General features: G+C 55.7%; 2 protein-coding genes across 2 annotated transcripts; both read left to right on the top strand.

Moving 5' to 3' along the window:
• Positions 1-4,118: 4,118 nt before the first annotated feature.
• IQCN (IQ motif containing N) lies at positions 4,119-15,384 on the top strand. The gene is made up of 3 exons (XM_061149825.1): positions 4,119-4,171; positions 4,251-7,919; positions 14,382-15,384. Exons 1-3 carry the CDS (start codon positions 4,139-4,141, stop codon positions 15,303-15,305), a joined length of 4,626 nt encoding a protein of 1,541 aa, XP_061005808.1. The 5' UTR covers positions 4,119-4,138; the 3' UTR covers positions 15,306-15,384.
• A 994-nt stretch (positions 15,385-16,378) lies between these two features.
• On the top strand, positions 16,379-21,374 carry CIST1 (colon, intestine and stomach enriched 1). The gene is made up of 4 exons (XM_061149826.1): positions 16,379-16,557; positions 19,129-19,533; positions 20,956-21,107; positions 21,224-21,374. The coding sequence occupies exons 1-4, from the start codon at positions 16,452-16,454 to the stop codon at positions 21,269-21,271; spliced, it is 711 nt and encodes a 236-aa protein (XP_061005809.1). The 5' UTR covers positions 16,379-16,451; the 3' UTR covers positions 21,272-21,374.
• Positions 21,375-22,404: the final 1,030 nt, after the last annotated feature.

Genomic DNA, 22,404 nt, shown 5'->3' on the forward strand with positions numbered 1-22,404 from the left:
TTATTTATCTTATAGCTGGAAGTATGTACCTTTTGACTGTCTTCATCCACTTCCCCCTCTCCCTACCCCACTCCCTCTGATCTCTCTTCCTATGAGTTTATTTGTTTTGTTTTGTTTTTGGCTGTACCACAAGGCATGTGGGATTTTAGTTTCCCGACAAGGGATTGAACCCGAGATCCCTGCAGTGGAAGTGTGGAGTCTTAACCACTGGACCACCAGAGAAGTGCATGTTTGTTTGTTTTTGAAGTGTAATTGACACACAGTGTTAAGTTAGTTACTGGTTTACAACTTAGTGATCTGATGTTTCTATGCATTAAACAATAAACACCATGTGGTAACACTGTTTTAAAATATTCCATCATTCTTTCTATGTTTGAGTGAAGGAGTGAAGGAGGCCAGGTTCCCACATCATATCCTTCTGCCACCTTGACTAAGAGGCCAAATTCTAATTTTTTAAGTGAAATTTTGCTTATTAAAGTACCCCCTGAGCCTACTCCTTACACACACACACACACACACACACACACACACACACACAATCACTTGTCAATTTAATGTTTATCCTTTCAGATTTTTTTATGCCTATTTCAGTGTGTGTGTGTGTTGTGTGTGTTTTATATGGGCTATTTTTTTAAAGTCAAGTCCTGGGACCTCCCCAGTGGTCCAGTGGTTAAGAATCCACCTTCCAATGCAGGGGATGTGGGTCTGGTCCTGATCGGGAAACTGAGATCCCATATGCCATGGGGGCGGCTAAGGCTGCACACCGCAGCTACTTAGCCCACATGCCGTAAGGAGAGAACAGCCTGCCTGCCACTACTAAGACCTGATGCAGCCAAACACATGAATAAAAGAAAAAAAAAGTCAAGTCCTATGGTGCTTGTTGTTTGTGACTTGCATTTTTCATTTAAGGTATGCTCTCATTATTTGCTTATCTCCTTACGTATTCCTCATCATCAATTAGGAGTATTTTGGCCTCTCTATGAAGGTGATGCAAAGAGAAAAGCCAGGCCATATTTTCACAATCCAAAGAAACCTACGTGACTGGCCTCCCAAGCCCCCTCATGTCCCCTCTCAGTCACCTCATTTCTGTATTTTATTTTTTGGCTGTGATGGGTCTTCCTTGCTACACACTGGCTTTCTCTAGTTGCCGTGAGCAGGGGCTACTCTTTGTTGTGATGCGAGGACTCACTGGGGCAGCTCCTCTTGTGGAGCACAGGCTCTAAGTGTGTGGGCTTCAGTAGTTGCAGCACATGGGCCCCGTAGTTGCGGCACACAGGCTTAGCTGCACCTTGGCATGTGGGATCTTCCTGGACCAGGGATCAAACCAGTGCCCCTTACCTTTCAAGGTGGATTTGTAACCACTGGATCACCAGGGGAGGCCCTGTCCAGACTTTTAATAGCAGAGTTTAATTTCTTCTCTTCTCTTTTGTATGTCCTATAACTGGAGTAACCAATTTGTCTTCTTTTATGTTCAGTTTCTTTCACTCAAAACAATGTATGTGAGATTCCTCTATACTGTTGACCGCATTCTCACTGACATGTCAAATAGGATCCATTGATTTATAAATAGGTCAATATTTTTAATTCTACTCATTTATATTAATATATTGATAGATGTGCAGTTGACTTACTCATTATTCTGTTGATGGACATTTGGATGGTTTCTGGTTTGGGGTGAGTATAGACACTTGAACCTCCTAAGTATATTCATCTGAGTGGAACTGATGAGTTGTCTTCAAGATATGGATCCAAGTGGTTGTAACCTGTTCACCTTTTAAATTTTACCTATTCTTGTGGACATGGACACCATTTCTTTTTTTTAAACCCTTTCTTTTCTTTTTAAAAAATATTATTTGGCTGTGCCATATTTTAGTTGCAGAATGCAGGATCTTCAGTCTTCACTGAGTCATGAGAAATTTTAGTTGTGGCTTGTGGGATCTAGTTCCCTGATCAGAGATTGAACCTGGGCCTCCTGCATTTAAGCCACCTCCTGCTGATAAGCATTGTTGTTTTCGGTTTTGACTCTCATAAACAATACAATGATGAACATCCTTGAGCACCCTTCTTTATGCACTTGTTAACTGACCCCCTAGCAATCACCTTTTTGGTTATTTCCAGTTTTTGTTTTTAGGTACAAAATAACACTAGATACATGTCAAATCTATAACCAAATGGACCTATAAGATAACACAGGGAACTATGCTCAATATCTTGTAATAACCTATAATGAAAGAGAATGTAAAAAAGGAATATATATGTGCCTTCCTTCGTGGTCCAGTGGCTAAGACTCCAAGCTCCCAGTGCAGAGGATCTGGGTTGAATCCCTAGTCAGGGAACTAGATCCCATATGCCCCAGCTAAAGTTCCCACGTGCCGCAGATAAGACCTGGTGCAGCTAAATAAATAAAATAGCACAAATAAATATTTTAAAAAGTAATATAGATGTGTATATATAACTGAATCACTTTGCTATATACCTGGAACTAATACAACATTGTAAATCAACTATATTTCAATAAAAAAATTTTTTTAAAGGAATAAACTTCCTTGCACATTCATTTTTTGGACTTAAAATTCTTTGTTTTTGGTGTTTCATTGTTAATCCAAAGACGTGAACATGGGGGATATTCACTGACAGTTATAGCCAAAAATGCCAATTTTTTAAAAAGGATTTATTTATTTATCTGGATGCACTAAGACTTAGTTGTGGCATGTGGGGTCTAGTCCCCTGGCCAGGGACCGAACCCAGGTCCCCTCCACTGGACATGAGAATTAGTCACTACATTAGCTACTAAACCACCAGGGAAGTCACACAAAATGCCAATTTTCCCCCATGCCCCCCAGGTTCCAAAATGCCAATTTTTGATGGTGGCTTTACCCTACTCTTTGACCTGATGGGTATTTCTCTAGTTTTACCTCTGAATAAGTGAACTTTGCAATAAAAAAAAGGTTTTGTTTTTTAAATAGAATTTAGGTTTTTTTTTTGTTTGTTTGTTTTAACATGTCTTCACTTTGGTCTTAGGGACAGAGTCAGCCCAGGGCAGTGTTGCTGCATGTTGCGTGGGATGAAGGGCTGAAGGCTGCTGCTTCTTGCAAGCTGGCTTCCGAGATTGCACCTTCTTCTCCTGCTCCTCCTCCAACTCTATGATCTTCCAAGGTATGAAGTCTGTGGTTCCAGCCAGAAGGGGGGACTCCTATAAAGTAAGTGTCTCATGCTCCAGGGCTGCCTGAGTGAATACTCTGCACTGGGGTACTTCTGAAATCTAGTCACCTCTTCATTTTTTCCTCTACCCATCCTTCCATCTGTCATTGATCTATCCATCACCTATGTTATCCCCCATCTATTCACTGATCCATCCAGTCATTCATCAATCCACCTCCTTTTCATTGATCTCTTTACCAATTCCTTTACCTTTCTTCATTCACTCACTCATTTATCTACACATATTTCATCTATTCACCTTCCCACTCAACTATCCTCCCTCCCTCCATCTATCCAATTATCCTGCTACGCACACATACATCCATTTATCTGTTTACCCTCTCATCCATCCATTCATGTATCCATTTCCTTATTTACTGATCTGTTTGCCAATTCATTCATCAACTTCATTTACTCACCCATTTTCAACCCAAACTCTTTTATGCGTTCCTCTAATCCATCCAATATTCATTCGTCCACTAATTTATCCATTCAGGAGTTAGTCATCCATCTATCAGTCTTCTATCAGTCTGCTCACCTACTCATTTATAGCCAAGCTAGCCACTCAGAACATCTACCTTTTCACAGCTGGGAACCCAGGCCCTGTGACTGAGATCAGGCCACAGAAATGAGTCGGGCTCGGTTCCACCATCTAAGAATTCAGAATACCATCAGTCAGTGGGAAAAAGCAAATAACACCAAGCATACAGACACAGGCAGGATATTTCCAAAACAGTACGATCAGTGCTGTCCTTATAGTGTATTCCAGATACAGAGGAAAGTTGTGGAGCAGGTGGGTGGTCAGGCATTCAGGTGAGAACGTGCCCTGGGTGCTGACGTCGGAGTAGCCGCAGGATGATGTGGCCTGGGGACGAAAGGCCACCCGGGCATGTGACTGGGAAGGAGTCCCTGCCAAGGAGAGGAGGAAGATGGCAAGATGCCAGGAACCAGAACATGTAGTTTCTGGGGGGTGAGTACCCGCCCCAGCCAGGAGGCCTCCTGCCTGCACCACACTGCTCCCTGACCACCTCCCTGCTGCCCCCCCACAGGCAGAGCTGACCCGCCTAGGAACCAAGACAATGCAGCAAGCAACACAGCTACAGGTGTTCCCCAGCGGGCAGAGCTCCTATCAGTCCATCCCCAACTTCCAAGATAGAGTGGGGACACCGTGTTCACAGCTACAGATGTTGCCCAGTGGGCAGAGCTCCCACCAGCCCGATCCCAGTCTCCAAGACAAACAGGGAACGCTGCGTCCACAGCCCCAGCGTGAACCACCCTCCTCCAAGGAGACCCTTCTGGAACAGCCTGACAAGGACAAGATGATGGCTCGTCGTATCCCTCGCCTCCGGGCTGTGGTGGAGAGCCAGGCCTTCAGGAACGTCCTGGTGGATGAAATGGACATGATGCTGTCCCGTGCAGCCACCCTCATTCAAGCCAATTGGAGGGGGTACCGCCTCCGGCAGAAGCTCATCTCCCAGATGATGGCAGCCAAGGCCATCCAGGAGGCCTGGCGACGCTTCAACACCAGGCGCCTCCTCCGGTCTGGCAAGACGATGGAGAAAAAAGCGAAGGTGGAGGAGGGGGACATCCCTTACCACCCGCCCCAGCAGGTGCGGTTCCAGCATCCCGAAGAGGGCAAGTCCCTGCTGGCCCAGCCCACCATGGTGAGCAAGGAGACCCAGTTCCCTTCCTCCGACAGCCTGGCCACCTATACCCACCAACTGGCCCTGCTGCAGTCCCAGGGCATGTCACCGCCTGGGACGTGCTCTGTCGGAGGCCCCAGCGTCACCTTCCTGCCGCACCAGACAGTTGCCATCAAACTTCCGTGTCCCGTGAGTCTCGAGGCCAAGTGCCGCCCATGCCTGATGACAAGAACCGTTAGAAGCACCTGCCTTGTCCAAGTGGAAGGGGACACAGTGAAGACCAAGCAAATAACTGCCAGAGCCAATAAGGCGGGAGCCATGGGGCCACCATCTGGAAGGTGCGCCCAGGCAGTTCAAGGACAATTCAAGACCCAAACCCAGGCCCCCATGGAAGCAGAGGTCCTCAAGATGCTACCCCAGACAGGCCCAGTGCCTGTGATAACCAAGACCCTCTCCCAGCCAGGGCCCACTTTGACCATGACCAGGACTCCCTTCCAGATGTACCCGGCGGCCACGATAACCAAGACTTCGCCCCAGGCTTGCCCAGTGCCCATGGTAACAATAGCCAAGACCCCACCCCAGATGTACCTGGCAGCTGCAATGACCAAGATCCCCCCGCAGACGTGCCCAGCAGCCCCCATGACCAAGACTGCGGCCCAGATGTCCCCAGCGGCCACCATGAACAAGACTGCCCTCCAGTCGTGCCTGGCAGCCATGATGAACAAGACCCTACCCCAGCCATGCCCAATACCAGCGGTCACAATAACCAAGGCCCCACCCCAGGTGTACCCCCCAGCCCCAGTGGCCAAGATCCCACCTCAGACGTGCCCGCCAGCCACAGCGACCAAGACCCCACTCCAGTCATGCCTGGCGGCCATGATGAGTAAGATCCAACCTCAGCCGTGCCCAGGGCCCATGATAACCATCACCAAAACCCCACCCCAGCCCTGCCCAGTGACCCAAGGGACCAGGACGCCAGCCCCCATGCGACCAACAGCCTCCATGACCAACACTCCACCCCAGACGAGACCGCCAGCCGCTTTGACGAAGGTCCCACCCCAGCTCTGCCTGCTGGCCTCGATGATCAAGTCTCCAACTCAGACACGGCCTGCAGCCACAGCAACCAAAGTCTCGCCCCAGGTGTGTGCAGGGCCCTTGCTGACCAAGATCCCACCCCAGACGCGCCCAGCAGCCATGGGGACCAAGGCCCCAGTGCAGACGTGTCAGTTGGCCACAGTGACCAAGACCCCATCTCATCAGATGCTCCAAGGAGCCTCGGTGGCCAAAACGGCTCCTCCCCAGACGCGCCTGGCGGCCATGATCAACAAGACTCCCGCTCAGTTACGCTCAGTGGCCACCATCCTCAGAACCCTGTGCCTGCCCCCTTCAGCAGCTGGAAACCTCAAGGCTCCGTTTTCAGCAGCGGCGACAGCTGGGATTTCCGACACCTCATCCCACACGTGTCTAAGTGGACCAAAGGCCAGGGCCACGGTGAACGTGAGACAGGCGACAGGGGTTGTCAAGGTCTCGTCCCGCTCCCACTTGACAGAGGGGAAAGTGAAATGCTTTCCCCCATCGCATCCGGGGGCTGGGGCTCCTAAGCCTGCAGCCAGGCCTCCTTTGGAAGGCGAGAAAATCAAGGCCTTCTCCCAGAAGCAAGTGAAAACGGAAACCATGTCTGACACCAGTATGGCCATGGAAATGCCCGGGGATCTGACCTGGGCAAAAGTGGCCAACGACAGGAACAAGCGGGCACAGTTGAGGACGGACGTCTTGAAGGTTCAATCCCAGCTGTATGGGCCTGCTAGAACAGCTGGGCCGCCGCTGAGCACATGTCTGCCTCAAGCGCAGCTGGCCCCTTGTTCAACCACAGTCTTGCCCCAGGCCCAGCTGCTGGCCGAGCTGACTAAGGCCCTGCCCCAGGAGCATGTGTCTGCCAAGCTGACCAAGGCCCGGGGCCCCGGACACCCAGCGGCCCAAGCCCCCGCAGCCGTGGCCCAGCCACACCTGAGTGAGTGTCTGTCCAAGATGCCGTCCCAGGCACACCTGCCCGCCAAGCTGGTGAAGGCGCAGTCCCAGGCACAGCTGACCACAGCAGTGATCAAGGTACAGTCCCAAGGGCATCTCCCCACCGGATTGACGAAGACGCAGTCCCAGGCCCAGCTGGTCACAGACACAGCTAAGAGCCTCTACGCGGCCCACCAGGCTGCTGAACTCAGCAGCAAGACACAGTCGCAGCCACTCCTGGCAGGCTTCAAGGCTTCCACCCAGCCCTGCCAGCACATCGGCGCTCTGCCCCGAGCCAAGCCAGAAGACAGACTGACCCAGCTCCCATCCCACAGCTACGTGCAAGGCAAGGCCACTCTGGGCCTGCGCCAGGGGGCCTCTGAGACCCAGAACATGCTGGTGCCTCTGCTGGCCTCTGCTGGCCACACCACGTGCAACGCTGAATCCTGGGGGGACAGTGGGGCTGCCCGGGCCCAGGCGTCAACCACCGGCGCACCCCCGCCCAGCCAGGAGGAGCTAGCGGCCTCCCAACTCGCCTCCCTGTGTGCTGAGCTGGCCGCCGTGCTGGGCTCCCAGGAGGACCTCCGCGCCCTGCTGGCCAAAGCCCTCTCCCAGGGGGAAGTGAGGGCGGCCCTGAACCAGGCTCTGTCCAAAGAAGTCTTGGGAGCCACGATGGCTAAGGCCTTGCCCCAGGGCATCCTGGGCACGGTGCTGGTGAAGGCGCTCTCCTGGGGCGAGCTGGGCACCAGCCTATCCCGCGCACTGTCCCGGGGTGAGCTCACTAAGGCCATTCAGAGCAGACTGGCGGATGTGCTTAGCAAGGCCCTGACAGAGGAGGAGCGCGCCACCTTGAGCCAGGCCCTGTGTCAGGGTGAGCTGGGTGCAGTCCTCGGCCAATCTCTCTCTCAGGCGGCCCTGAGGTCTGGAGTCGGCCTCCCCAAGGCTGCCTCAAAAACGGTGGGAAGCGGGATGACTGTGATGCCGGCCCCGGTGGAGGTGGACTGCAGGGGGAGCCTGTCGGCCGCGTGGGGGCCCACCTTGGGCCCCATGAGACTACAGCCCAGCAAGGTTAGGGTTCCTTGGGGTGGGGCCTGGGAGGGTTTTGTCACAGGCTGGCCCTTGGGGCTCTTGGAAGAGAGGGGGGATGGGGCCATGCTCGGGGGGTCACCCTGCTCATCGGTGGTCTCTGTAGGTGACTCCTTGATTGCTAGGGTGATCACCATTCACCAGTATCCCCCTATTTCTGCCCCGGGTCCCACTCTGTCATGGGAGACGGGACCCAGCAGAAGCCTCTTACATCTGTACCTGACCCCTAAGGTCTGTGAGCAAAGAGTGTGCCTACACCCCAGGGCGAGGGAATTGGCATCAGCTCTCGGCCCCATGGTGAGTGATGTGGACCCCAACTTGCCCAACATGCCCCACCAGCAGCCATCCTCCAGTCTGTGGCAACCACTCCTTGCCAATGGCGTGGGCCCGAGCACCAGCCGGCCGTCACTGGCCACTGGCAGCTCAACCACAAGCGCCCACAGTCCACACGAGGTCAGCAGGGTGGCCCCACATGCAAGGGCATCTCTAGGGGAGGGTAGGTTATCCCCGGGCCAGCTTCCCAGCACCGCCGGTCGTGGGAGGGGCACCCACTCCCATAGCTGTGCCGCCAGCTATGGGGGGCCTGTTTGCTGGTGTCAGCCCTCGGGGATCAGCAGGGTACCCCCCTGTGTGGGCCAACCCCAAGGGGCCAAAGTTCCGAAACAGCTACCTGTGGTCCCCAAGGAGACCATGCAGAGAACCCAGTCCCCGAATCATAAACGAGCCTTCAAGGGCCCTAGGCAGATGACCAAAGAGGCGACCCCAATTCAACCACAGGCCGCCGCGGTGAGCAAAGCACAACCGCATGCCTCCAAGGCCTGCGTCCTAACCCCAGGTCCCTGGCCCAGCCCCATGGCTCCTGGTCGTTGCTGGGCACCCAAGCAACGGGATCAGGTGGATCGCAGTCTGTTCAAAGCCTCCCCAGGCAATAAGCTGACACCCACCCTTTCCCGAACAGCCATCCCCGGGAAGGAGAAGAATCAAACACCGGGTAGCCTTTCCAGGGCACATGGCCCACAGGAGCGGATAACTGGCCGTATACTTAGTGAACTGCTGGCCAATATGCCACAAGGCCCAGACAATGACCTGTCCAGAAGCTTCTCCCAGGGCTCCACAGACTACGGCCTAGATATGAGCAATTCCCAGAGCTCACTGCGCAGCTGCAGCTCACTCAGCCTTTCCACCACCTCTATGGCCAGCGTGGCCGCTGTTGGCGTGGTGGGGGAGGAGCCCTGGGAAGCCAGCCTGGACAGGGACTTTCATCTAGATGCTCTCCTCTCCGCAGAGGCCTTGGAGAGGTCCCAGGGGCCCAGGAATGTGGAAGAGACTGAGGGAGCAGGTCACAGGCACCTGGCCCCAAGCCTCCATGACCAGTCTTCTGCAGACTCAGAACGGATCCCCATTCTCCATCATAGCTCAGTGGCCAGTCGCATGACGTTGAGTGTCCACTGGGACTCAGAGGATGAGGAAGACATATCCTCAGATCAGAGTTCCATGAATCTGAAGGAGAGTTTGTCCCAGGCACCCTTTGGGACTGGGTTGACCAGAAGTTTGTCATTGAGTAATGTGTTCCCTACTGTCTATCAGGAGCCATCTGTGGCTGGTAGGCTGACCTCATGCCTATCTCAGCCTACAGTAGCCAGTAAGGTGGCCCCAAATCCAGGCCAGCTTTCTATGGCTAGTAGAATGACCAGCAGCCTATCTGAGCCATCGGTGGCCAATAAGCTGACTCCCAGCTTAGGCCAGATGTCCAGGACCAAGAGGGTGTCCCTCAGCCTAGGCCAGCCACTGATGGTTGGTGGGGTGGGTCCCAGCTTTTCACAGCCATTGATGGCCTGCAGACTGGCCCTGAGCCTAGCCCAGCCACCTGTGACCAGTGGGGTGACCCCCACACTTGCCCAGCCACCTGTGGCCAGTGGGGTGGCCTCCAGCCTCACCCAGCCACCTGTGACCAGTGGGGTGGCCCCCAGCCTCGCCCAGCCACCTGTGACCACTAGGATGATCCCCAGCCTTGCCCAGCCAGCTATGACTACTAGGGTGGCCCCTAGCCTAGCCCAGCCACCTGTGACAATTAGGGTGATCCCCAGCTTTGCACAGCCAACTCTGACTACTAGGGTGGCCCCTAGCCTATCTCAGCCACCTGTGACCAGTAGTGTGGCCCCCAGCTTAGCCCAGACATCTATGACTGGTGGGGTTGTCCCCAGCCTAGGCCAGGCATCTAAGGTTTCTGGGGTAGAGCCCAGTCTAGCCCAGTCACCTATGACCACTGGGGTGGCCCCTAGCCTAAGTCAGCCATCTTTGACCTTTGGAGTATCCCCCTGCCAAACCCAGCCATCTTTTACCAGTGGGATTGCTCCTAGCCTAGGCCAGCCTTCTATGACTTGTGTGGTGGCCCCCCGCCTAGCCCAGCCATCTGTGGCCACCAGGGGGACCCCCAGCCTGGCCCAGCTACCTGTGATCAGTGGTGCAGGTTGTGCTAGGAGTCAGCCGAGTTGGGCCTCTAGGGTGAGTCCAAATTCACCATCACCGAGGGTGAATGCAGGGGCTCCCAGTCAGCATCATTCATCGCTTGCCATTGAAGTCACCTCGTGTGCACCATACTCATCAGTGGCTAGTGGCATGGGCCAGGGTCTGAGCCAGCCAGCCGTGTCTGCTAGGGTGGACCCACGTCAAGATCCTCTGACTGTTAGAGGGGTGGCCTTGCATCCCCAGGCCCCTGAGTTCAGCGAGGTGGCCCTGGGCTTTCATCAGCTGCCTGGGATCGGTGGGAGGCACACAAGAGAAACTGAACAACCTGCTGTCATCGATTCAGCTCCAAACCTCTACCAGGTACCTGTGGCCAGTGAGGAGGACTCTTGTCTAGGCCAGGAAGCCAGTGTGTCTCTGTTCAGGGGCATGTCTGTGAGCAGATCCCAGGGCGCCATAGCCTCCGACACGCTCCCAGATATGTCTCGGGGGCCTCTGGCTACTGGTATGTTCCTAAGTATGTCTCAGGTGTCCCCTGGCAGATCAGGGAGTGTGGGCCAGAGGAGTGTGGCTAGCGCTCTGGGCCCAAGCCAGTCTCAGATGAGCAGGGGCATGGCTCCCATGACATCCCATGCCTCTGTGGCTGCTGCCCCTTTGACTCGTGAATCGGCCTCAAGGGTGGCTCCTCGCTTCTCTCAGGCTTCAGTGTCCGGTAGACTGGATATGAGTTCGTCTAAGTTTTCCGTGACCAGTGTGGGCCCCAGCATATCTCAGGTCAGCGTGGATCTTCCAATATCTCTGGACCACCGGTGTCCTTCTATGTCCACAACCTCCAGCGGTTACCAACAAGCTGATGTTATCAGCCAGGAGCCTGCAATGGGCATACCCAGTGCTGTGGTGCCAGGTTCTATGGCAGGTAGGATGACCACAACTGTGGCCCCAGGTTCTATAGCTGGTGGCATGGCCCCTAGTCTTCCCCCAGGGTCCATGATCAGAGGAGTGGGCCAGAGCCTTCCTCCAGGGCCAATATTGAGTTGTGTGGCCCCCAGCCTTCCACCAGGTTATGTGGTCAATGGTGTGGTCCATACTCTTCCCCCAGGGTCTGTGATCAGTGGTGTGGGCCTGAGCCTTCCCCCAGGGTCCGTGATCAGTGGTTTGGGCCTGGGCCTCCCCCCAGGGTCCGTGATCAGTGGTGTGGGCCTGGGCCTTCCCCCAGGGTCTGTGATCAGTGGCGTGGGCCTGGGCCTTCCCCCAGGGTCTGTGATCGGTGGCGTGGGCCAGGGCCTTCCCCCAGGGTCTGTGATCAGTGGCGTGGGCCAGGGCCTTCCCCTGGGGTCTGTGATCGGTGGTGTGGGCCAAGGCCTTCCTCCGGGGTCTGTGATCGGTGGCGTGGGCCAGGGCCTTCCCCCAGGGTCTGTGACTGGTGGCATGGGCCAGGGCCTTCCCCAGGGGTCTGTGATTGGTGGCATGGGCCAGGGCCTTGCTCTAGATCCCATGACCAGCACTATAGCCCAGGGCCTTCCTCCAGGGTCTGGGGCAATTGGCATGGCCAGAACTGTGCCTATGAGTTCTGTGGCGACTTCAGTGTCCCCCAGTCTGACTGCAGCCTCTGGCACTGGTGGGGAGAAGCCAGGTCTCACGGTGAAACCGTCAGTTAGTCTGACTGCCCCGGACCTGCTCTCAGATTCAGTGGCAGGTGCTGTGGACTCCAGAATCCCTCCTTGTCCTGTGAATTCCAGTGTGGACACAGCATCTATGCCTGGGGGACTGAGTCAGAACCTAGTTCTGGAGTCCATGGCTAGTACAGCCAGTCCACCCTCCACGGTCGGAGGCGCGGCCCCGAGCCTTCCCCAGGGGTCCCTGCTGATTGGGATATCTCCTCGTCCATACCATGGAGGCCTGGCAGGGGAAGGGTCCACAACCACCTTGCAGGCATCCCGTCCCCCTGGCCTGGCTCCAGCTCCCCTCCAGGAAGCTCCTGGCACGACCGGCGGAGTATACCAAATGCCTTCGGTTCTGCAAAGAGCCTCACAGTTGAACCAGGCTCTTGGGGTGACGACGGCATTTGAGACCATAGATCCCAAGACTGTGATGAGGCCAGAGGACCCAGACAGGGCCCCTCCCCAGAGGCCCATATCCAGGCAGGGGTCTGAAGTCCTTGAGGCAACCCCATGGATATACCATAGTCCCCTGGCAATGGACATTGACTACAGCCAAGGAGTCCCTGTAGAGAATGAGGCTCTTCCCAAAGACCAGAGGCCGCTATTGGAGGAGGTAGCTCCCGGCCAAGCTAAGTCAATGCCCAGCGGTGTGGCCTCTGTCCTTCCCCAGTCCCCGAGTCTTGCCAAGCCCTCCACGGTCAGTAGTGGCGCCCCAACCCTGCAGCAGAGGTCAGTGACCAATTTGGTGGCCCCTGGTTCCCACATTGTGGCTGCTAGCCCCAGTGTGCAGACGGTGCCCATCAAGGGCACTGGGGCCCCACTGGCTCACCCGCAGATGCCAAGCTCTCACACTGCACTCCGGAGCCCCTCGGCTTATCAAAAGGCTCTGGTGGCTCATATAATGCCGCGGAGCCCCTCGATGACTCACGTGTCCCATGGGGTCATGGCTTCTACTGGAGGCTCAGGGTCACCCAAGCTGACCCATGACAATACTGCGGCCACCGGCTTGCACCCAAGGTCTGTGGCTCAGACGGGGACCCTACACACTTCCCGGAGGTTACAGCCACGTGTTTCACCTCATCCATCCCTGATTAGAAAGATGATGTATAGTGGTTTCCAGAAGGAAGCCATTCCCAGCCCACTCCAGAAGACAGCGGCTGGCGGTCAGATTCAGAGTGGCCGTGGGCTCCTTCACCCTAGAACATCCTTCAGGTCCATGCATGCTATTTCTGTACCAGAAAAGCCAGACAATTCTGCAGCTGGGACTGTGCCCTCCGGTCAGAAGCAGCATGATGCCCCCAAGTCCTCGCAGAAATTTCGTAAACACTCCCTGGGTGCACCGCCAGCCTTAACACCAATAATCCACACTAATGAGCTGGCTCACCGCATGGCCAACTCTAAGCAGAGCCTGGGGATTCGGAGGGTGTCTCTGGGTTATGAGTCTTCACCGAGGGGTTCTCGGCGGCCCCTTTTTAGGCAGGAGTCGCGGCAAGAGTCTCCAATTTCCCTTAGCTTCATGGCTCCTGCGGAGAGTCTCGGGGCATCCGCGACTCCCACTGACATTCTTGGAACTTCTGTGACTCCTGCTGAGAGTCTCGGGGCATCCCTGACTCCGGCAGACAGTCTTGGGGTGTCCCTAACTCCAGCAGACAGTCTCGGGGCATCCCTGACTCCAGCTGAGAGTCTCGGGGCATCCCTGACTCTAGCAGACAGTCCTGGGGCATCCCTGACTCCAGCTGACCATCTCGGGGTGTCCCTGACTCCAGCTGACAGTCTTGGGGCATCCCTGACTCCTGCTGACAGTCTTGGGGTGTCCCTGACTCCAGCTGACAGTCTCGGGGTGTCCCTGACTCCAGTTGACAGTCTCGGGGCATCCCTGACTCCAGCAGACAATCTTGGGGCGTCTCTGACTCCGGCTGACAGTCTCGGAGCATCCCTGACTCCAGATGACCATCTTGGGGCATCCCTGACTCCAGCAGACAGTTTTGGGGTGTCTCTGACTCCTGTAGATAGTCTCGGGGCATCCCTGACTCCAGATGACCATCTTGGGGCATCCCTGACTCCAGCTGACCATCTCGGGTCATCCCTGACTCCAGCTGACCATCTCGGGGCATCCCTGACTCCAGCTGACAGTCTCGGGGCGTCCCTGACTCCAGCTGACCATCTCGGGGCATCCTTGACTCCAGCTGACAGTCTCGGGGCGTCCCTGACTCCAGCTAACCATCTCGGGGCATCCTTGACTCCAGCTGACAGTCTTGGGGCGTCCCTGACTCCAGCTGACAGTCTCGGGGCATCCCTGACTCCCACTGTACTTCAGGGCCCGGAGGACACTGCCATGTCTGGTGGCCAAGCGTGGAACTCTACCATCCCCAGCGTAGCGGTTGGGCCCAGGGGCAGCACCGTGGCCGCTGGCGGTGCTTGGGAGCCAGCCAGGGGCACTGTGCCGTGGGACGTCGTGGGCAGCAAGGCAACGGTGGACCCCAGACAGCCGAGGGAGTTGGTGGCATCGGTGCAGGCTGTAGAGAAGATAATCATCCATGCGGTGGTCATTATCCAGGCATGTGCACGTGGCTTCCTGGTGCGCCGTACCATCAAGGTGTGGCACCAGTGGGCCATCATCATCCAGGCGGCCTGGCGTGGCTACCGTGTGCGGCGGGACCTGGCCCGCCTCTGCCGAGCTGCCACCATCATCCAGGCTGCGTGGCGAGGCTTCGTCATTCGCCAGAGCCGCACCCAGCACATGCTGCTCCAGAATGTGTGGGCTGAGACCGGCAGTGGGGCCAGGACGACGTCTGACCACCGCTGCTTCCAGTCCTGCCAGCCACACGTCTGTGCTCTCTGCCAGTCACTGACCTCCGGACTAGGAAGCCCACCCAGCGTGGTGATGCTCGTGGGTTCCAGCCCCCGCACATGCCACACGTGCGGCCACACACTGCCCACCCGGGTGGTGCATGGCACGGGCCGGGGTGCTGCCAGCCAGGCCGGCGTGCCACGGGGCTGCCTGACCCAGTCAACCGCCCGGAGCCTTCGGCGACCCCATCAGACCAAGGCGGCCATGGTCATCCAGTCTGCCTGGAGGGGCTTCGTTGTGCGTCGTCGGCTGAAGCAGCAACAGGAAGCAGCCAAGATGCTTCAGGCCACCTGGCGCGGCCACAGCGCCCGGGCCTCCCTGACCACGGACGCGCTCTTGGGGCCAGCGGCGTGGGACAACTCGCGGCACACGCAGTGGCCAGGCGTCTAGGACCTCGGCTTACCGGTGGGGGGACGTCAGGGGAGGGGCCACATGGCTCTCTGGGTTTCATGAATAAAGCCCTCCACAGCCTGGGTCTTGGCCTCCTGTGCTGTGTGGGCGTCTTGGGCATGGTGTGGGGTGGAAATCTGGGGGACCTAGAACATCCTGGACCGGAGGGGTCCAAAACTTTCAACCATGCCGTTGGCACCTGGGGTCTGTGCCTGGAATCGGGACCCTAAGCCTTCCGCAGAGGTCAGCGCTGCCAGCCTGGACTCACATGTGCCATGGTATTCATCCAGGGTGAGCAGGGCAGCATCCAGTCAGTTGTGGATGGAAGCATTCCAGCCAGAAGCCATTGTCGGGGGGCCTGACTTGGAATGGCCACCATGAGGCCCTTGTTCCTAGAAAATTCTAGAGGCTTCCAGCCACATCCTGACTTGGGGGGGATGCTGGGCCAGCCCTCAAGGGGCCCTGGTCTCGGTGAGAGAGAGCTGGAGGTGGGTGGGATCAGGGACACGGCAGAGGGAGGGCCTGGGGGCAGCCAGAGGGGGCAGCCTGGCCAAGTGGGGAGGAATGGGGGTGAAAGCATGTGCTTGGGAAAGACGCAGAGGGGCAACAGGGTGGTGGTGGCTTCCGTGGAAACCAGAAGGGGCAAGGGCGTCCTGCAGAGACGTGTGTGCAAGCTGAGTCACTCGAGTCGTGTCCGACACTGTGACCCCACGGGCCACCAGGCTCCTCTGTCCATGGGATTCTCCAGGCAAGAATACTGGAGTGGGTTGCCATGCCCTCCTCCAGAGGATCTTCCCCACCCAGGGATCGAACCTGCAGTCTCTTGCGTCTCCTGCACTGGCAGGCGGGTTCTGTACCACTAGTGCCACTTGGGAAGTCCCCTGAGGGGACAGGCAGAGCGGAAGGCTTTCGGGTCATGAACCAAGAGGATTTGTTAGGAGAGGTGGAGGGGTCCAGAGCGGGGTAAGTCAGGAATATCTCCCCTGGTGAACAGCGGCCTTCAGATGCCCTGCGTCCGGAGGCCCCGCCTCCGCCTCGGCCCTGAACAGTGCCGCGCGCCGACAGCAGGGGGCGCGCAGCTGTAAACAGCGGGCACCTGGCCACACACCTGTGCGGGGCCGTCTTTCCCCCTCTCCTCACGCAAGAATGGGGAGCTCCCAGCCGCCGCCGCTTCTATTGCTGGCTCTGCTGCTGCTGCTGCTGCTGCAAGCTTCTGATAGGAATTCCTCTGTTCTCGCGAGCAGCTCTACAGGTAAGAACAGGTAAGATCCGGCTTCCAGGAAGCTGGAGGGGGAAATGGCCTCGCCGCACACCTGGTGTGTGGACACCTCCCTCGGGTCACACTGGTCTGCCATCGCCCACCCCCCCCCCCCCGCACCCCGCCTCAGAGCTGTGGCTCCTCCTAGAAGCAAGAACAGCCGAGCACCAGCCCCTCCACCCCCACCCCTCACCCCAGTCCTGAGGGTGCCAGGTCTACCACCCCAGCGTTACATGAACCAGCGACAGGCTGGTGAATGCCTCCTACCCAATTTGAGGTTCCGTTCCTAATCTCAATTTCTCTTAGCCAGCCCCCAAAGGGAGAAGGGACCATGGGGATGCGGGCGGGAGAAGGGCTTACTTCCTGGTCACTGAACATCTATGGCTCCAAGGGGGAGGTTCTTGGCCCCTGACTTAATTTCTTTCTGTTTCCCTATAAGACAACTCCCGGGGTGGAGAAGAGTTGAATTTCTTGCATCCATGGCCCCCATCCTATCCATCCCATCAAGCCTCTGACCAGCGTCCCAGCCCCAAACCTGGAATATCAGAGTGGAGGCCACCACAAATGAGACTCTCGTAGCAGACAAAAGCTTTACTCAGAAGGACCACATAGCTCAGGAAACTGAGGCTCAGACAAGCCAAATTTCCCAACCTGTGCCAGACCCAGATTAAACCAACTGACTTGACTCATGCCAGCCTCCTGGTCTAGGAGTCCCTGGGCAGAGCAAAGTCCTGGCATGATGCATAGACTCAGCCCCATTTTACCTTCTGGTCGGCTCTCCAGCAGCTCATGAGTACCCTCTCTGTACCAGGCACTCAGCAGAGCTGATGTCCTCCACAACCTCCTCTTTCCAGTTTTCCTTAGTTTGCTTTAGAAGCACAACTCCTCAGAGGTCTTGCGGTCCACTGTGGCCTCCGAGTCATCTTCATTTCAGCTGAAACCTCCTGTCATCTGGATTCCTTCTCAAAGAATGGTAGGAGACAGTTTGAGGCTGGACTCTTAGTCCTTGACTCCTTGGAGGTTTTGTTTTGTTTTTTAATTTATTTTTAATCGAAGGATAATTGCTTTACAATATTGGTTTCATTTCTGCCATACATCAATATGAATCAGCCATAGGTGTACATATGTCCCCTCCCTCTTGAACCTTCCTCCCACCTCCCACGCTTTCCCACCCCTCTAGGTTGTTAGAGCCCTGGTCTGAGTTCCCTGAGTTATATAGCAAATTTCCGTGGGCTGTCTGCCTTACATGTGGTAGCGTATATGCTTCGATGCTACGCTCCCCTGGAGATCATTGAAGAGCCTTCTTACTTCCCAGTCACTGTGGGCCAGACACTCTACCATTCTGAGCCTCAGGATAAAGTCAGGCCAGTATACCATGTCTCCTCCTAGACTCATCTGTCATCCCCTCAGGAACTGGGAAACTGGGTAGAGAAACGGGGTCTGCATGTGGACCCAGCCTTCTCCTGGAGCCAGGGCCGGGTGCTGTTTCCTCCTTTGTGCTGCTTAGGGTGAGGCAAGCCCAAAGACCCACCCAGGGCAGAGTGGACTGGGTGCGGCAAGATATGGTTGATGAATGAACGTGCAATCAGTTGAGTTTACCAGCAGCCTGCAACTGGGAAGAGAGTAATTGTGGGAGCTGGCCCATGAACTCTTTACCCGCCCTCAGCCTGGGCCCTGGGCTTGAAGGCAGGGAGCAGCTAGAACAGGTAGCAGAGGTTCCAGAATCTTGTTACTCAGTCGTGTCCGACTCTTTGTGACCCCATGAATGGCAGCACGCCAGGCTTTCCCGTCCTTCACTTTCTCCTGGAGTTTGCTCAAACTCATGTCCATTGAGCCAGTGATGTCATCCAACCATCTCATCTTCTGTCGTCCCCTTCTCCTCCCGCCTTCAATCTTTCCCAATATCAGGGTCTTTTCCAACGAATCAGCTCTTGGCATCAGGTGGCCAAAGTATTGGAGCTTCAGCTACGGCATCAATCCTTCCAGTGAATATCTGCTGACTGTTCTTAGCGCTCAGGCCTCAGTGTCCCCGTTAAAACCTTGAGTTTAGCCATGGGGACCTTCCAGGTACCTGGGAAAGGAGATTAGGGTCGATACTCTCTGGGAGCTCAGAGGTGGATCTCTGCTGCCCAGCATCACTGAGTATCAGACCTGCGTGAGCTCTCAGAGACTCTGACTTTCTGTGATGTCCATTTTACAGATAAGGAAACTGAGTCCCAGATGGGTTGAAAGAGTTGCCCAGCATGCTGCTGGGTTGGCAGCCGTTCCCTATATCCAGAAGAGTTCTAGAGCCCTGAAGCAAGAATCGGGTGCAGGGAAGGTCCACCCCAGACTGAAATGCTGGCTGTGGGAGCTCAGATGAGGAACTTCAGACATCAACACCTCAGTTTCCCACTGAGCACTCCCACTGTGCACTAATCCCTCCAAGTCTCCCTAAGCGGTGGGTGTTGTCTGCTGGCATAATAGGGAAAGAGGCACCCGGCGGGTTGGGGGCGTAGGGCCAGGGTTGTATACCTTTGTTCCTAATCATCTCCTTCCTATACCCCAATGCTGTTTTCTTTCCAGTTACTACAACCACAGGGACAGAGAGCCTGCCTTCCATATCTCTGACTTCTCCCTTCAGCTACAGCTCCTCCACTGTTGGGGAAACCCAGACCAGCTTAGAGAACCCAGGGCCAGGCTCCACAGCCCATCCCAACAGCCCTAGTTCAGAGCCCACAACCTCCCCCAGCCCCTCAGATTCAGGGGCAGCCTCCACCACCCAGCCCACCTCCTCCCAGCCAGAGCCAGACACCCACCCTAGCCCTGGCTCCCCCAGTTCAGAGCACACCGTCGCCTCCCCGTCCAGCGCCCTGAGCTCTATCTCCTCGGCCACCCTGCCTTTGAGTTCCACTCACCCCAACCCCAGCACGCTGCCTTCCTCTGTGTCCACGGCCACCACTGACCGGACATCCGAGACATCTGGTTATGGTGAGTACTGGGCCATCTGGGTCTGTAGGGGGATGGAAAGATTGAAGGCAGGAGAGAAGGGGACAATAGAAGACGAGCTGGTTGGATGGCATCACCACTCCAATGGACATGAGTTTGAGCAAGCGCTGGGAGCTGGCGAGGGACAGGGAAGCCTGGAGTGCTGCAGTCCGTGGGGTTGCAAAGAGTGGGACACGGCTGAGCGACTGAACAGCAAGGGGGATGGTTGGGGGTACCAAGCTGCAGTTCTGGAATTGGCCACCAGGGGGAAACACAGTCCTGAGAATGTGCCAGGAGGGGCCTCTTCCCCACCCGACCCCCCCACCTCCTCCCATCACCTAAGCCTCTTCAGACCTTCATTCCAAGCACATTTTATTAAGCATCTATTGTGGGTCAAGTCCTGTGGGAAACGGTTATGTTGGAAGATAGGTTATAAGTAAATTTGTTTATAAAAGAACAAAGTAGAGCAGGATAAAGGGTCAAAATGTGAATGCAAAGGATTTGAAATTTTAAAAGACTACTCGGCAGAGGTCTTAGTTTGAAGGAGGTGAAGGAGGGAACCAGGCTGGTACCTAGAGGGAAACAGGACAGGCAGTGAGCACAGCCCGGGCAAAGGCCCTGGGGTAGGACTGTTCCTGGGGCATCTCAGGTGCAACCAAGGAAAAGGGAGGTGGCCGAAACGGAGTGAGTGGGGTACTAGTTGGGATGGTGAGAGTGGGGAATTTGCAGAGTGTGGTTACACAGGGTCCCTGGGGTCCAACAGAGGCCAGGCATTTTTCAGAGGGTCTAGAAAAATCTATCATTCAAAATAATATGTTGTTTCCAAAAGTGCCAAGAAGAGTGCAAACATGAAGTATAATAACGTTTTGCTATAAATTTAATAACATTTTGCTATAAATTTAGTAACATTTTGCTATAAATAAAAACATTTTTCTTAAAGTCACAGGATATAAAACCATCTTTACAAAGTGTCAAATTTTGCACATATCCTCAGAAAGTCACTGCATTTGGGAACTGAATTTTAGGTTGATTATTTTTCTTTTTTTTCACTTTGCAAGAACTCCCAGAAGTGGCCAGCAATGGAGTGGGAACACAGCAAACAAAACAAATGCCTTGTAGACAAATATATTCAAAAGAAAAGAAAGAGAAAAACAAAAGTAAAAGGGTAAAAAAATGTGCTTGAAAAGATAGTTACAGCAGCCACTGGAGAGGGAAGGAAGCATTGCTTCCTGAGGAGGGACTTAAAGGCCCTGAGGGGCTTCCCTGGTTAAGACTCTATACTTCCACTGCAGGAGATGTGGGTTCGATTCTGGGAACTAAGATCCCACTTGCCTCGTGGCACAGTAAAAAAAAAAAAAGGCACTGGGGCCCTGGTGTGTCTTAGAAGCGTTCGGCACCCTGGCTGACTTGGGGCTCCTCCTTCAGCCCCAGGTGATTCTGGGACCCCCAAGTTGCACCGGAACCCTGGCGTGGTGGTGGCCGTGTGTCTGCTGGTGTCTGTTTTGCTCATCGGCTGTGTGATCGCCGCAGTGAGGCGCTGTCACAGCGGGGTGTCCGAGTTCCAGAAGCTGGATGAGGTATCCATGGTGGGGGAAGGCTGGACTGGGGTGGGGGTGCCCTCTCAAGCAGGGCAGGCCCCTGCTACAGAGACTGCTGGTGCCTGAACACCCGCTCGTGTGCGTTCCTCCTTCAGGGGCTTGTGAGCCGAAGGTCGTCTTCTGCCCATCGCACACTGCCGTGATCTTCGATCTTTGAAGCTGAAGGGGAAGGACTGGGATGAGGCAGGGGCATCTGGCGAGGGGCAAAGCTTGTGGGAATAAAGCCCCTATCATTCCTCTGAGGCATCTTGAGTCATGGATTATTTTAGAGTGTCTACTATGTGCTGGGGTCACAGCGGGGACTGTTTCTCCGCCCTTATGGAGCCCACAGTCTCAAGAGGGAAGGCTGACAGCAACCAGGTAATCAAGTGATATAATTTCAGATGGCTGAGGCCATGCAGTGGGGCTGCAGCTGGGTCCCAGGGTCCTGTGTGTCCAGGTTTGCCGAGAGGGCAGGGAGGTCTCTGTGGAAGGTGGTACTGTTTTCCCCGGCCATACCGTGCAACTTGTGGGATCTTAGTTCCCCAACCAGGGATTGAACCCAGGCCATCAGGAGTGAGAGCATGGAGTTCCTAACCAGTGGACAACCAAGGAGTTCCCTGGAAGGTGATATTTGTGCTAGGACGTGAAAGAGATAAAGGGGCCACCGTGGGGAACGCCAGGGAAGGCATGCCTGGGAGCAGGCACGGCAAGTGCAAAGGCCCTGTGGTAGGTGGGAAAAACTTGGGGTGTTTGGGGAACACGGAGATGAGCAAGGTCAGAGTTGGGTGAGGGAGGGATACGTGGAGCACCAGGTGGGCTGCGGGAAGGAGCATGAGTTTTAGCCAGAACACCGTGGGGGCATTTCCAGGCAGCAAGTGCCAGAACCCAACTTCAGGTCTTTAGGAGGGCAGATCAGCGCGGGGAGAGGCTCTGCAGGAGGCAGGGGCAGCCTGTGCAAAGGCTTGGAGACTGGACAGGGCCAGAAGCGGGCAGAGAACAGGGAGTCAAAACAGTCCCCACCCCCCTGCCCCAGTCTTGTGGTCCAGTGGTTAAGAAACTGCCTCCCAGTACAGGGGATGTGGGTTCGGTTCCTGGCTGGGAAACTAAGATCCCACATTCCAGGGGGGCAGCTAGGCCCTCCTGTGGCAACTACTGAGCCTGCACATCACAACTAAGGCCTGACACAGCAAACATAAATAAGCAGTTAAGAAAACAGCCACCCCACCCCCCCAATCCCTCCATCATCTCAGTCCCCGTTCCCCAGGTCTGAGCCGGGGCATCCATTCTCTTCCCT

The sequence above is a fragment of the Dama dama genome, chromosome 9 (genome assembly GCF_033118175.1).
Source record: "Dama dama isolate Ldn47 chromosome 9, ASM3311817v1, whole genome shotgun sequence".
NCBI classification, from domain to species: Eukaryota; Metazoa; Chordata; class Mammalia; order Artiodactyla; family Cervidae; genus Dama; species Dama dama.

What these genes read in the sequence shown, in the direction of transcription:
- IQCN (XM_061149825.1), top strand. Translation starts at nt 4,139, where the DNA reads ATGCCAGGAACCAGAACATGTAGTTTCTGGGGG. An exon ending in GAACATGTAGTTTCTGGGGG is followed by an intron (nt 4,172 to 4,250) that starts GTGAGTACCCGC and finishes GCCCCCCCACAG; the next exon opens with GCAGAGCTGACCCGCCTAGG. An exon ending in TGAGACTACAGCCCAGCAAG is followed by an intron (nt 7,920 to 14,381) that starts GTTAGGGTTCCT and finishes ACTGTACTTCAG; the next exon opens with GGCCCGGAGGACACTGCCAT.
- CIST1 (XM_061149826.1), top strand. Translation starts at nt 16,452, where the DNA reads ATGGGGAGCTCCCAGCCGCCGCCGCTTCTATTGCTGGCTCTGCTGCTG. An exon ending in TCTCGCGAGCAGCTCTACAG is followed by an intron (nt 16,558 to 19,128) that starts GTAAGAACAGGT and finishes TTTTCTTTCCAG; the next exon opens with TTACTACAACCACAGGGACA. An exon ending in ATCCGAGACATCTGGTTATG is followed by an intron (nt 19,534 to 20,955) that starts GTGAGTACTGGG and finishes CTCCTCCTTCAG; the next exon opens with CCCCAGGTGATTCTGGGACC.